The 11,842-nt window shown below is 30.4% G+C and overlaps 2 protein-coding genes across 3 annotated transcripts; one reads left to right on the plus strand and one right to left on the minus strand.

Annotated features, from left to right (window-relative positions):
• The first annotated feature begins 18 nt into the window (after positions 1–18).
• LOC132945953 (methyltransferase-like protein 17, mitochondrial) lies at positions 19–8,737 on the plus strand. Of its 2 annotated transcripts, none has more exons than XM_061015795.1 (9): positions 19–299; positions 424–583; positions 700–831; positions 1,375–1,642; positions 2,085–2,253; positions 2,342–2,560; positions 2,644–2,782; positions 2,850–2,988; positions 7,595–8,589. In XM_061015795.1, exons 1-9 carry the CDS (start codon positions 231–233, stop codon positions 7,617–7,619), a joined length of 1,320 nt encoding a protein of 439 aa, XP_060871778.1. In that variant the 5' UTR covers positions 19–230; the 3' UTR covers positions 7,620–8,589. The 2 variants fall into 2 exon arrangements, with proteins under 2 accessions (XP_060871778.1, XP_060871777.1); XM_061015794.1 differs by lacking the exon at positions 7,595–8,589 and adding an exon at positions 8,597–8,737 and having other exon boundaries at positions 48–299.
• On the minus strand, positions 8,697–11,611 carry LOC132945954 (small ribosomal subunit protein mS35-like). The gene is made up of 6 exons (XM_061015796.1): positions 11,323–11,611; positions 11,027–11,117; positions 10,582–10,933; positions 9,180–9,359; positions 8,887–9,088; positions 8,697–8,828 (listed from the first exon to the last, which is right to left on the minus strand). Exons 1-6 carry the CDS (start codon positions 11,423–11,425, stop codon positions 8,752–8,754), a joined length of 1,005 nt encoding a protein of 334 aa, XP_060871779.1. The 5' UTR covers positions 11,426–11,611; the 3' UTR covers positions 8,697–8,751.
• Positions 11,612–11,842: the final 231 nt, after the last annotated feature.

Below are 11,842 nucleotides of genomic sequence, written 5' to 3' on the forward strand. Positions count from 1 at the left end.
GATAAATGATCGGAAATCAAAATCAAGGAAAAAAACCAAATCCATGGAGGAGAAACGCCGCGAAGAGGCTGATAAGACGTCAACATGGTTGCCGCCGCCGGTTGATAAGGCGTATGGCGCAGGCATAGATAAAAGATAAGGGCGCGGGGGACCTCAATTTTAAATGTTCAAATTTTCGAACTCCTCACTCCAGTACTCCACAGTTGATGAATAAATAAATTGACTTAGTTATGCCACAGTCCACAGTCCCACAGTTATATACGATGTCCAGTTGCTGCGTCGCTTTTTTCAAAAGATCTGTAAGTACCTACGATTTACTAATAATATTCATAATATGTTAACCTACCCTTTAATAATGATCCGGTAACAATTTTAAGTAGACTGTTTTTTCATTTGTATTTTTTATTAAATTTCCGTTTTTAGTACGCGACCAAAACGAAATTAACTACCATCTTCAACGAAGATGTGCGTCAGATGATATCGCGCGAAGAGATCAAACCCAGGAAACATCCTGGAAGGTGTAACCTCAACGCCAAACCTTTTCCAGAAGACTTGACCAATGCCGTCCAAAAAACTATCAAAGGTCTGAACTCAGAACAATTGATGAACATAATAATATTATGATTTATTATGATTTACCTATTATTTTTTTGTTTAACATAATTTAGAATCCTATTGCAATGCTATATTTTTTTGCAGGTGGGCAGTTGAAAAACATAATGAGTGACAGCCAGCTATTGTTAAACTATCTGCACAGCAGACACAGTCCAGTTGAACAAAGTGAAATAATGGAAAAAAAGCAACAGAACAGAGTTGAATTAGAAAAAAAATGTATGTACATATTGAGTAAATGAGAATAATCTCTATAACCTCGGTGTTATAAAATATTTGTGTAAAAGTGTTATTTAACAATAATTGTATCTTATTAGACATTAGTTCTTTAGGTATATTATTTTACTTCCTATACAAATTTCCAATATTTGTATAGTAAGTTTTTAGTTCCACAATCCTAGGCAATTGCATAAAACATGGGTAGTGAATTCTACTTCTTAAGTTAATTAGTTTAATTTATTAATCAGAATCGCGGGTAATTTAAAAAAAAAAAAAACCATATTGGCAGTAACATAAAATTGGCCTGTTATCCGATGGCTAGTATTAATTATTGTTATTAGTTAAACATTTTTAAACAAAATGTATTTTAAATGCTCTGAAAATTATTGTTTACAAGATTAGATTACAAAGATTAGAAGCCCATATTTATTATGTATATTAATTATATCTATTATATTAATGTACATTTATAGAAATGAGTGGATTGATTGCCAAAAATATTTATTTTCTATGTAATAATAAGGACCAAATATGAGGTTTCAGATTACAATGAAAACATGGACGAAGAGCGACAAATCAAATTTGAAAAATTCATCAATAACCGTGTAGAAAAGCTTGTTGCTCAAAGGACATATAATTGGAAACCAATTGATTACAGCAACAAACATGTATGCCATCAATACCTGCTGTCTCGCATTGCTCCAGAGTATAATGTCATAAAAACAATATTTAGTGAATTACAACAGAGAGATCCAAATTTTGCGCCTCAGTCCCTGTTTGATTTTGGCTCTGGTATTGGTACAGTTACCTTGTACGTTTCCTTTACTTTTTCATTAATGATGATGTTAGCATAACATATTTTATTGTCTCTATCTATCATGCACTACTTACAACAAAACTGATTTAAACAATACTCATTTACTAGCCAACTACCATAAATTAGGTTCAAAAATTTAATTCAAATGTGATAATGCAGTGCCTTACATTTTGTTTTTATAATATTTGTTGGAACAACTTCAGTTGGATATAACTGAAGCGTTGAATGAAAAAACATGTTGGGCACTAGTTCAACACTTTCTTAGTAAATATTGTAATAAGCCATTATATTGCTCCTTTTAGTAGAAATGCAAAGAGCGGTTTCTTACTAATGAACATGTGGAGAATAAAGATAGCTAATGTTAAGCAAACATGATCTTAAAGTTTTAATTCTTTAGACTTAATTGTATTTTTCTGGTTCTTTAAAATATTTTTAGAAATGCGAAAAATATCTGGGAGAACTCATTAAAAGAATATTATTGTGTCGACTCTTCATCTACTATGAATGATCTGGCAAAACTTCTTTTGCAAGAGGGAAATCCAAATAATGAGAATATATTGCCTAAGGGTCTGTTTTACAGACAATTTTTACCAGCATCACCAAACGTATGGTCATCATTATATATTAATTTTGAATGTGACAACAATATAAACTATTTACTAATAATAATTGCTTGTATAATGTTGTTCTTAGTTGAAGTTTGATCTTGTCGTATCTGCATACACTTTGTTTGAACTGCCAGACATCAAAAATCGGTTTGAGACACTTTTAAATTTATGGAACAAGACAAAAAAATATATTGTACTCGTTGAAATGGGAACGAGAGCTGGGTTCAACTTGATAAACGAAGCCAGAGATCTTCTCTTAGAAATATCATCACAAAACAATACCAAAAGTCATGTACTTTCACCGGTAACATTTTAATAATTGTTAATATTATAATTTATAACTTCTTACAATAATTAGTGATTTTACCATAATTTTATTTTCTATAGTGCCCTCATGAACACTCATGTCCACGTTATGATACTGATGACACACCTTGCAATTTTGAAGTGTCTTACTATACACCAAGAATAGCTCAACAATCTGTAATCAAACGAGAGAAATTTTCCTATGTAGTCATAAGAAAAGGTTAGTAAATATTTCCCAACCTAGTTTGGCAATTACATTTTTAACAGACACTTTTTAATCATTATAGGAGAGAGGCCAAAAACAGATGAACAATGGCCACGCATAGTGAGACCGGTTTTGGTACGTTCAAAGCATTCCATCTGTCGAATGTGCACAAGCAGTGGCAAACTGCAAGAAATTATATTTACTGCTTCCAAAAACGGAAAGTATGTTATTCAAATTATATAACATAGTAGATTATTATATATTAATTCAAAATATTGGCAATGTCAGTTAATCACCGTTCACCACAAAGTGTAACACTACTTGAAATGAGCTTCTAGTTCTGGCATAGTGGAATACAGAACATATTGTGGAACATCAGGTTTTAGAGTAATCAAGTTGTTGAATATTGACTTTTAGAAGTGAAATTTTTAAGAATAAGTCTTATGTGATGGTCATAATTTTAAATGAACTTAACCTTTTTTTAAAAGTTCATCCTGGAGACAAACGTGTATTCAATGAAAAACTTAAATTATTAAAAATGTAACATAGGTACATTTCTAATCTTCATCATACCTACCAGCTATAAAAAATATTATTACTGTTTTATGGTAAGTACAATAGATACATACTATATAGGTAAATAATTGAGTTGTTAAAGAGGACGTTACAGTGACATTTGTTGTCTCTGTCGTAACATAGCAACTTTTACGTTCAGCAGAACACATTTATCTCCGTTAGTTTAAAAAGTAGAGCGAATTGAGCTCTTATAAAATTTAAAGGTAAGACTATTATCTAGACAATGGCTTAGGATTTTTATTAAATATTAATTTTAAAGCGAGTTATGTGTATTTTAAAATTGTAAACTGTTTGTACATCTTAAAATACTCATAACTTGCTTTAAAGTTAAAATATGATAAAAAGCTTATGTCATTGTCTAGATAATAACCTCACCTTTAAATTGTATAAGAGGTCAATTTGCTCTAATTTATAAACTAACAGAGATAAACGTCTTCTGCTGAGCGTAAAATTGTCTATGTTATGCACTTGTAAGACGGAGACAACAAATGTCACTTAACCAGTACCATAATACTCACCTGGAGCCCACAGCTCGAATAATATGGCCTACCAAGCTATTTTGTGGCCCCGACTTGATGTAATCTTATGAATGCTTAACTTATAATTTACATGGTTTTAGTACCGATTATATTATAATCAATGGTTTTACTGGTTTTAATAAAAATGTGTGTTGACAAATGTTATATAGGGCATACATAAGAATAATGTCTAAAAAGCACTGAAAAAGATCACAATATGCCTTATGATAAGCAGTAAAAACTACAAATCATGAAAATATACAATTAAATTATATGTTTAAAAATTATTAATTTAAACAACTAATATTTTTTTAAGGAAATTGCCTACCAATATTTATGAACAAGAAAGATATAATTGATATAACATTTAAACATTTAAACGATATGTTCATATTATAACAAATTTATAATAAGAATTTTCAACCCGACGAAATATTTTTTTACAACTATTAGGTTTGAAAACAGTATAGGTACACTGTATTAAATATTACCTATACTATCTTATAATTTATTTTCACTTCATTACTTCTATGTGCAAAAAAATTGTTTTATTGATGATTGAAACTATTACAGTGCGTCGTAAGTACGCAAAGATTACTGACGATAAATTAAAAATTAAAATATTGAAATTTCATAAAACGCAGCAATTCTTTGTGCATCGATTAATAGTTTAAAACCAATTATTTATTTATGTAATTATATCTTGCGACAATATAATTTGGGCATTTACATTACGTTTCATTTAAAAAAAAAAAATGAAGAATTTTTAGATAAATAATAGCAGTATTTTGTAATTACATTTAAACCGACTGAAATTGTAAAATAGCGTTAACGCGGCGTCGTTGGTAGGCCGCTAAACGTATGCCGCCACGTCTGGTCGTTACCACAGACGTCATAAAATGTTTATATTTTTTGTATATTTACGGTCGTTATGGCTACGATATTTTTCAACAGATCGCCTCGGCACATCAAGCACATCCAGCGCACTGGCCAGATTTTGGGCTCTAAAAACGATTTCTGGTACCAGGAGTTCATGGGTGTTGAATGTTGCTCGGAGCGCAGCCGGACGGCGAACACCTGTTCATGGGTTCCGGGTACCAGAAATCGTGTTTCGTGTCACATGCGTGTTTCGGCGGCACCCGAACGCCGAGCGATACGCGTTCTCATAAATTCCTGGTACCAAAAGTCGTTCATTGAGCTCACCTGCTAGTTCGATTTTCAATGATTTTTTTTTCAATTATTTACTTATATCCAGATAATAATAATTACTCCGAGACTCGCCGGTTGTCGGTATATACACAAGACCAGGTGGCGCCACGTGCATTTGAATCGCCATACATTTCATGTGGGTGTTCGTAAATAATATAATTAATCTGGTAAAATAAACACTATGTGTCTATATTATGTTCGGTATTATAGATTAGAACTCGAGATTACTAATGCGCAGATACAAATTTGAATTTATTAAATCATAATTCATAATATTTGATATAGCATCAATGATTTTATACATTTTATAAATTCAAAAATCGGAACTTCTTGAATATTAATACAAAATCTGATTCGGCACAAATTTTCAGACAAAATGTATACCGCCAAAATTGTGGATGCATATTTAATACGTAATTTTATACATCATATTATAACATAAATAAAAAAAAAAATTAAATAAAATCGATTTTGATTTTTGGTGTAACTCTAGAATAAATGACCGTAGGTACGTTATTTTATCATTTTCTTTACACCACAAAATTTCAAAATATTTTGAGCTGTTTACGGACATTTTAAGTTTCCAATTTGTTTAATTTTCTTCTTTAAATGTTAATAAAATGGGAAATGGTAAACTCCTACAAATGTAGTGTTATCTCCTACAAAAGATAGTGTTAACTCCTACAAAAGATAGTGTTAACTCCTACAAAAAATTAATACCGTATTGCTGTAAAAAATATCAGTCTTGCAATATATTAACATATAAAATAAAAATAGTTTGAAAAATAAAATAAAAATGTTAATAAAACAATAATCATTATCATTTACGATTAAAACAAACTTTTTTTGAAAAAAATAATAAAACAATACTAAGTCATAATCATTTACGTATATTTTTGTGGCATACTTTAGAGATAAACTCTAAACGTGAAATTTCTCCTCGTATATATTTATCTTTTTGATTAAGCATAAATTGATATTTAGAAATAGTTTTTGCCTGTCTGCGTTGTGTTGTATGACTGCTTCTAATTTTAATGTATGTTTCGGTCTGAATATCTTTCAAAACTTTCACGAATAAATGGAGATTTGGATGATGATGATAAAAACTACTATTAAATCTTGAATGAAATTATTCACATGCATTTGTAGTATAGTATATAATATGGATATAATCTAACCTTCGACAATCATCATACAAAGTATAAACAAGCTCTATTCAAGCGTCTGTTTATTAAATAATGTATATTTATTATTTTCAAGTTATGATAATTTTGAACTTTTTGAGCTTTTCAACTTCAAAATTGTAAATTTAAGTAATATAACCCTATTTTTTAAAGGGAAAAATTTCTATGTAGGAGATTACAATATCTTTGATTTTCAGGTAAAAATTTTAAAAGGTTATTAGTGTAAGAGTTTACATTTAATGATAATTCAGGTAAAAAGGTTATTCGTGTAGGAGTTTACATTTGGCCAATAAAATGTTATTAGTTGGGTCAAAAAGCTTGATAATTTAATACAAGTCTCCTGATATATTGTAACAATAGCAGTTGACAAATATTAAAATATACAGGCACAATAATTTTATTTTATAAGCATTTAAAGTTCGAATTTTGACAAATTTATCAAGTTTAAAATTTATAAATGTATAAAATGCTCAACTTTTATAGCTAAGGATTGAAAATTTAAAACAAGGTATATATAGGTTATTTTTATAACCAAAAAATATAAAAATATATTAATACAGTCTTCGTTTATTTTTATTTTATGTTCAAATTTAGACAAAATTAGATATTTAAATGAAAAAGAACGATTTTAGTTCCGTGTTATATTTTAAAATTATTATTCGTTGGTACTTGAAACTTGAAACTTCTTAAGTATATTATTATAATATACAAATATGATAATAAGCAAATAATAATAATTCAACTTAACCGCAACCATATTAACTACAACAATATAAATATAATATAAAATATCTTAGGCTGGAAAACCGTCTCCACTCAGAATCGTTTTTAGCTTACAATAATATTACCTATAATATACCTAGGTCCTATATCATTGAACTCAAATGTAACACCATCCATTAGAGTGGCCTAGTTGTAACCTACTGTACAGCAAAGCAACACCCTTACCTGTTTTTTGGGAATTTCTTGACATGAGTATACAGTGAAACCTAAATACCGGACAATCTTGGTCGCTGAAACTTTGTCCGTTTTTCAGAAGTGTATGCTATTTAGAGGATTCTACATTGTAAAATGTTTGTAGTTGATTCCCAAGAAAATTTCCGCTATTGGAGGGGGGGGGGTGTCCGTTAGGGTATGTTCCACTGTATTTCTTAAATTATTTACTAACCATATAATTTTTGTCATACGTTTAAGTAGCATTTTTTTTTCAGGTCTTCCCGTTACACCTGTATATTAGATATTAATATAAATCATACATACTTTACACGTTGAAGGAGTCACTTCCAATGAAGTGGCTCCTGCCTTAATCTAAAATCTTTAACTAAGTTATATGGTTTCAGATGCTCAAAAGGTCATAATTATTAAGTTCTTATTTACACACTGTATTATTATATCAAGTATCAACAAAGTGCTCGTCATAAGTTTGCAGATTGTGCATCAAAACACCTTGTATGTTTGCATTTTGGGAAGACAAGCGTGTGTTGTTCTAATTTTGTGTAATAACCACTTAGAGATAATTTATCTATTAGGGTTTTTATCATGGACCGTATACTGAGTATAAGGTCTATGGTTTTTGTGTTTAGAATACAATGTTTAAAGAACTTGTTTTAATCATACATTTTAAACATCTGTTTTAAACGTTTTGTTAACTGTTTAAAACGAATAAAATATATGTTTACAGCAATGTGAAATCCAAGTAAAAATTGTGTTTTCTTTCAAAAAAATAAGCTGTATTTTTTGTTTTCAACTGTTTTTCTGAAATTCTTGTAGTTTTTAACCGTCTTAAATATACTGTTTAAAACTCAAACATCTTGTTTTATTTAAAACATTGTTTTGAACAGAAAAAAACAGTTTTTTTTTCAAAAATGAAAATAATTCACCAACTCTGCCTATTATCAAACTAAGTAAAAACATTATCTGTTCTTTCATGAGTTTTTACGTTATTTCAATTTTTAAAGAAGTTACGAGTATGTAAAATATTTGAATAAAAAATTACTCATAACTCGTTTAAAATTAAAATATTGTAGAAAGTCATAAGAGAGCTCAATGTTCTTACCTTTGAGTTTGGTAATAGGTCACTATTATAAGTTTATTACACAAAGTTGGAACTGCTGGACACAAATTTGCTGTTGTACATTCATAGGACATCATAACACATGCGAGTGTGGCATTCTCTTAAATGGTCTGCAGCACTTTAGCACTTGTTACATTAATTTAACAGATTACATCTATCATTATAAACCTAAAGGAACCTACTTGTAATCAATCATGTTATTATTAATAACTATTATTATCATAATATTCATATTTTAATATTGAAATGTTTTTCTTTCATTTCACAGAATTCTTTATTGGTGTGCACGATCAAGTAAATGGGGAGATAGATTGCCAATTGTGATCAAAGAAGAAGAAGAAGAAAAAGAAGAAAAAGAAAAAGAAAAGTCTGAACAAAATTAATTTTATTGTATAAAATAACGAATATCTAATTTCAAACTATCTAAGCCTGTATGGTTTGAGGTGATAACACAGCAAGCGCAGCTTCCCTATACTTATTCAAAGTGTATGTATCTTCGCCTAAAAAAGAAGATGTTATTGAAATTTGTTCAACCTTTTAAATATATGTTAGTTTTACCATTGTTTAATAATTCTGTAACCGCTTCTTTGTATTTCTGTCCCACCGTATCGTCATCAATAGAATGTGATTTTACATCATCGTCTGAAACTTTTAATGGCCATCGAGTTAGTGTAACATACGCTTTTTTGGATGGATTGTTTTCCCAGATGTAATGTTCCATGTCTGCTTCTTGTTTTTGTCGTTCCCATTCCTCGAAGGTCTGTAATGCAAATACGTGATACAAAATTTGGCATCAGATATTTATTTTTTATAAACACATATGTATAAATAATAAATGTAAAATAACTTACATTAGATTCGTGATACAAGGCTGTGAGAACGTAAACTCCGTAATCATAGTTTTGTTTTCTTGTTGGACAACGATCAGTGACAATAGTAAGTATATCTGATTCTTCGTCATATCTGTCCCCAACCAATCTGATCATTTTGTCTCTAGCATGTTTATCTAAATTTAACGTGCTTAATTTGATCTAGTAAACATAAGACAAACAATAAATGAGTATAACTTTATGAATATTACAATTAATAAATTTTTTTCACTGTACCTATACCATGACTAATGTTTTCAGAAATGTATCAAGAGTGAGTCATTGTTAGTAATCCAAAACAGAAGATTGGATCAAATATGTATTTGGGTTGGTGTAAATAACCTATTTAATTTTGATACTAAGTTTTAAATATTCAACTAACCACTTTTACTTTTAATACTTTTAATGTAACTCATAGATATTAGTCATGACTCATGATCGAGTTGAACCAAAGTCCAAAATTTGATCAATGTTATTAGTTGGTCTTTGGTTATATTTAAAATATATAAACATTCAAGTATTGAAGTATACCTATATGTATATAATTTATAATAAGTAGGTAGATACATAAAAACTAACTAAAACTGCAAGCATTTAAAATCACATGATATTTACTATTTAAATAGATTTTGAGAAAACTAGCAGTAAATTTATTTGATTACACATTGTCAATATAAAAATTATCATTAGAAAAATGTATAGAGGATGTCACACCCACATGTGTTGTCTCCGTCTTACAAATGTACAGCATAGCAAAAACTATTTTGCGCGGGACAACTTTTATCTTTCTGTGTTTGTATTAGTGGCTCCAAAATTTCTGAACATACAGGGTAGAAAATTATCTATGCAACAGCGTGCCCATATTTAAGATAACATAAATACAATAAAAGTTATTTGCTTCTAAACATTTGGTTTTTTTTCATTTGCTTATAAAAAATGATTGTGTAGTGCTATTAAAACAAAGCACGCTGTTGCACAGATCTTTTTTACGTGTTGTAAAAATTTGTTAGTTCTACAGCAAATATGGTGCGAGAAAAGTTGTCCCGCGCAAAACAGTTTTAGCTGTTGTACATTTGTAAGACGAAGAAAACACATGCGGGTGTGATATCCTCTTAACAATTGAAATCCCCCTTGCTGGAAATCAGTGTGTTCCAAAAAGTTTACATCAGTTACAATCATGAAAAAAAAAAACAATGTGCAATGATGAGGTTTATAGATTATACATATTGTAAAATATAATAATACTACCTCACTAGTACACTACTCATTAAAATCCTTAAATCCAAATAGCAAAAACAGTCTTAGAAATAGAAAAAAATGACAAGTTTAGGTGGGATTATCCCCCTAAATCATTCTAGTAAAAATGGCAAAAATTGCTACATACTTTGATTGTAACTATTCTAGATTTTGGATCTTTGATAGTCGGTGACGAATGACAATAATCTGTTGTTATTGTTGTCATTGGAAAATGTCTATCGCAATCTTCATCAGTTTCTAAGCCTTTAGGCCATTCAGTACAAAACTGTTTTAGGGCACTGCAATGTTTTTTTATTGCCGGTGGTGTAAGATGCAAAAAATTTGGAATCTTCATTAGCTCAGCATTGCCATATTTACCGGGCGATGCTCTTTTCGGATCATACCCTTGTCGTAGTGCCAGGGGCACAGTAGCTGGATGAAATGTTCTTGGACCAGGCCAAACGTTTGACCACTCTTGATCAACAGGCATACTCAATGCTCTGAAAATATCAAACAATTAAAGGTATTCTTATTTTTTTTTAATACAATTGAATATGTTGTACCTAATGTCAATCAAAATATTATTATGTTACCTGGGCGGTAAAGTAATCGTCTTGATGTACTTCTTCTTTGCGTGAGGCGCAAATGCTTTTTTCTTCAAGTCCAAGACTCTGAACTTGCCGTCTGCAAAAGAATATTGTTGATTAACCGACGTTAATTCAAGGGGAAAATCATCGCGACAAAATGAAGGGGTAAGCCCGTTTCTCATGTCGTCGGTACAAGCCGTCGATCTATAATCGTCACCATGTCATAATTTAACATTGCTCTTGGCCACCGACTTCGATTCGCGATGAGGTAAATATACTAATAATTATTATTATTAACTCACCCGTAGGAACAGCTCTGGTTGAACACCAAACCCGGGCAGGGTAGTAACCAATAGGCATCAACACAGTCGTCGTTCGTCGAAGCGTCGTTTGAAGCGCAGACATTTTTTTATTATTATCGATGTATCGTTATGTGATGATGAATAGATGAAATAGACCGAACTACTTTAACAACTAAGCCGAACCTACTAAAGTACTAAATAGTAAATTAGCTGGTGGTGCGCACGATTTAAGATAATATATCGCGGTGATGCGGGAGTCGATAACATGATACGATATATTTATCATACATATCGCACATGATAACAAGTTTTTGATAACATAATCATAAAAGCATGAAGATTAGAGATAAGGAGACCAAACTCCGTATCACGATTTAAGATATGCGTATATCTTAAATCGTGCTCCGTATCAAGGTGTATTGATAAGGTGTCGTCACTCGTTTGAAAATTTGATTGAAAATTTTACTACAGACAGTCGTCACCACCGGGAGCGCTGTATGTCCTAAAGAGGCCGATAAAT

This window comes from Metopolophium dirhodum, chromosome 5, assembly GCF_019925205.1.
Source record: "Metopolophium dirhodum isolate CAU chromosome 5, ASM1992520v1, whole genome shotgun sequence".
NCBI classification, from domain to species: Eukaryota; Metazoa; Arthropoda; class Insecta; order Hemiptera; family Aphididae; genus Metopolophium; species Metopolophium dirhodum.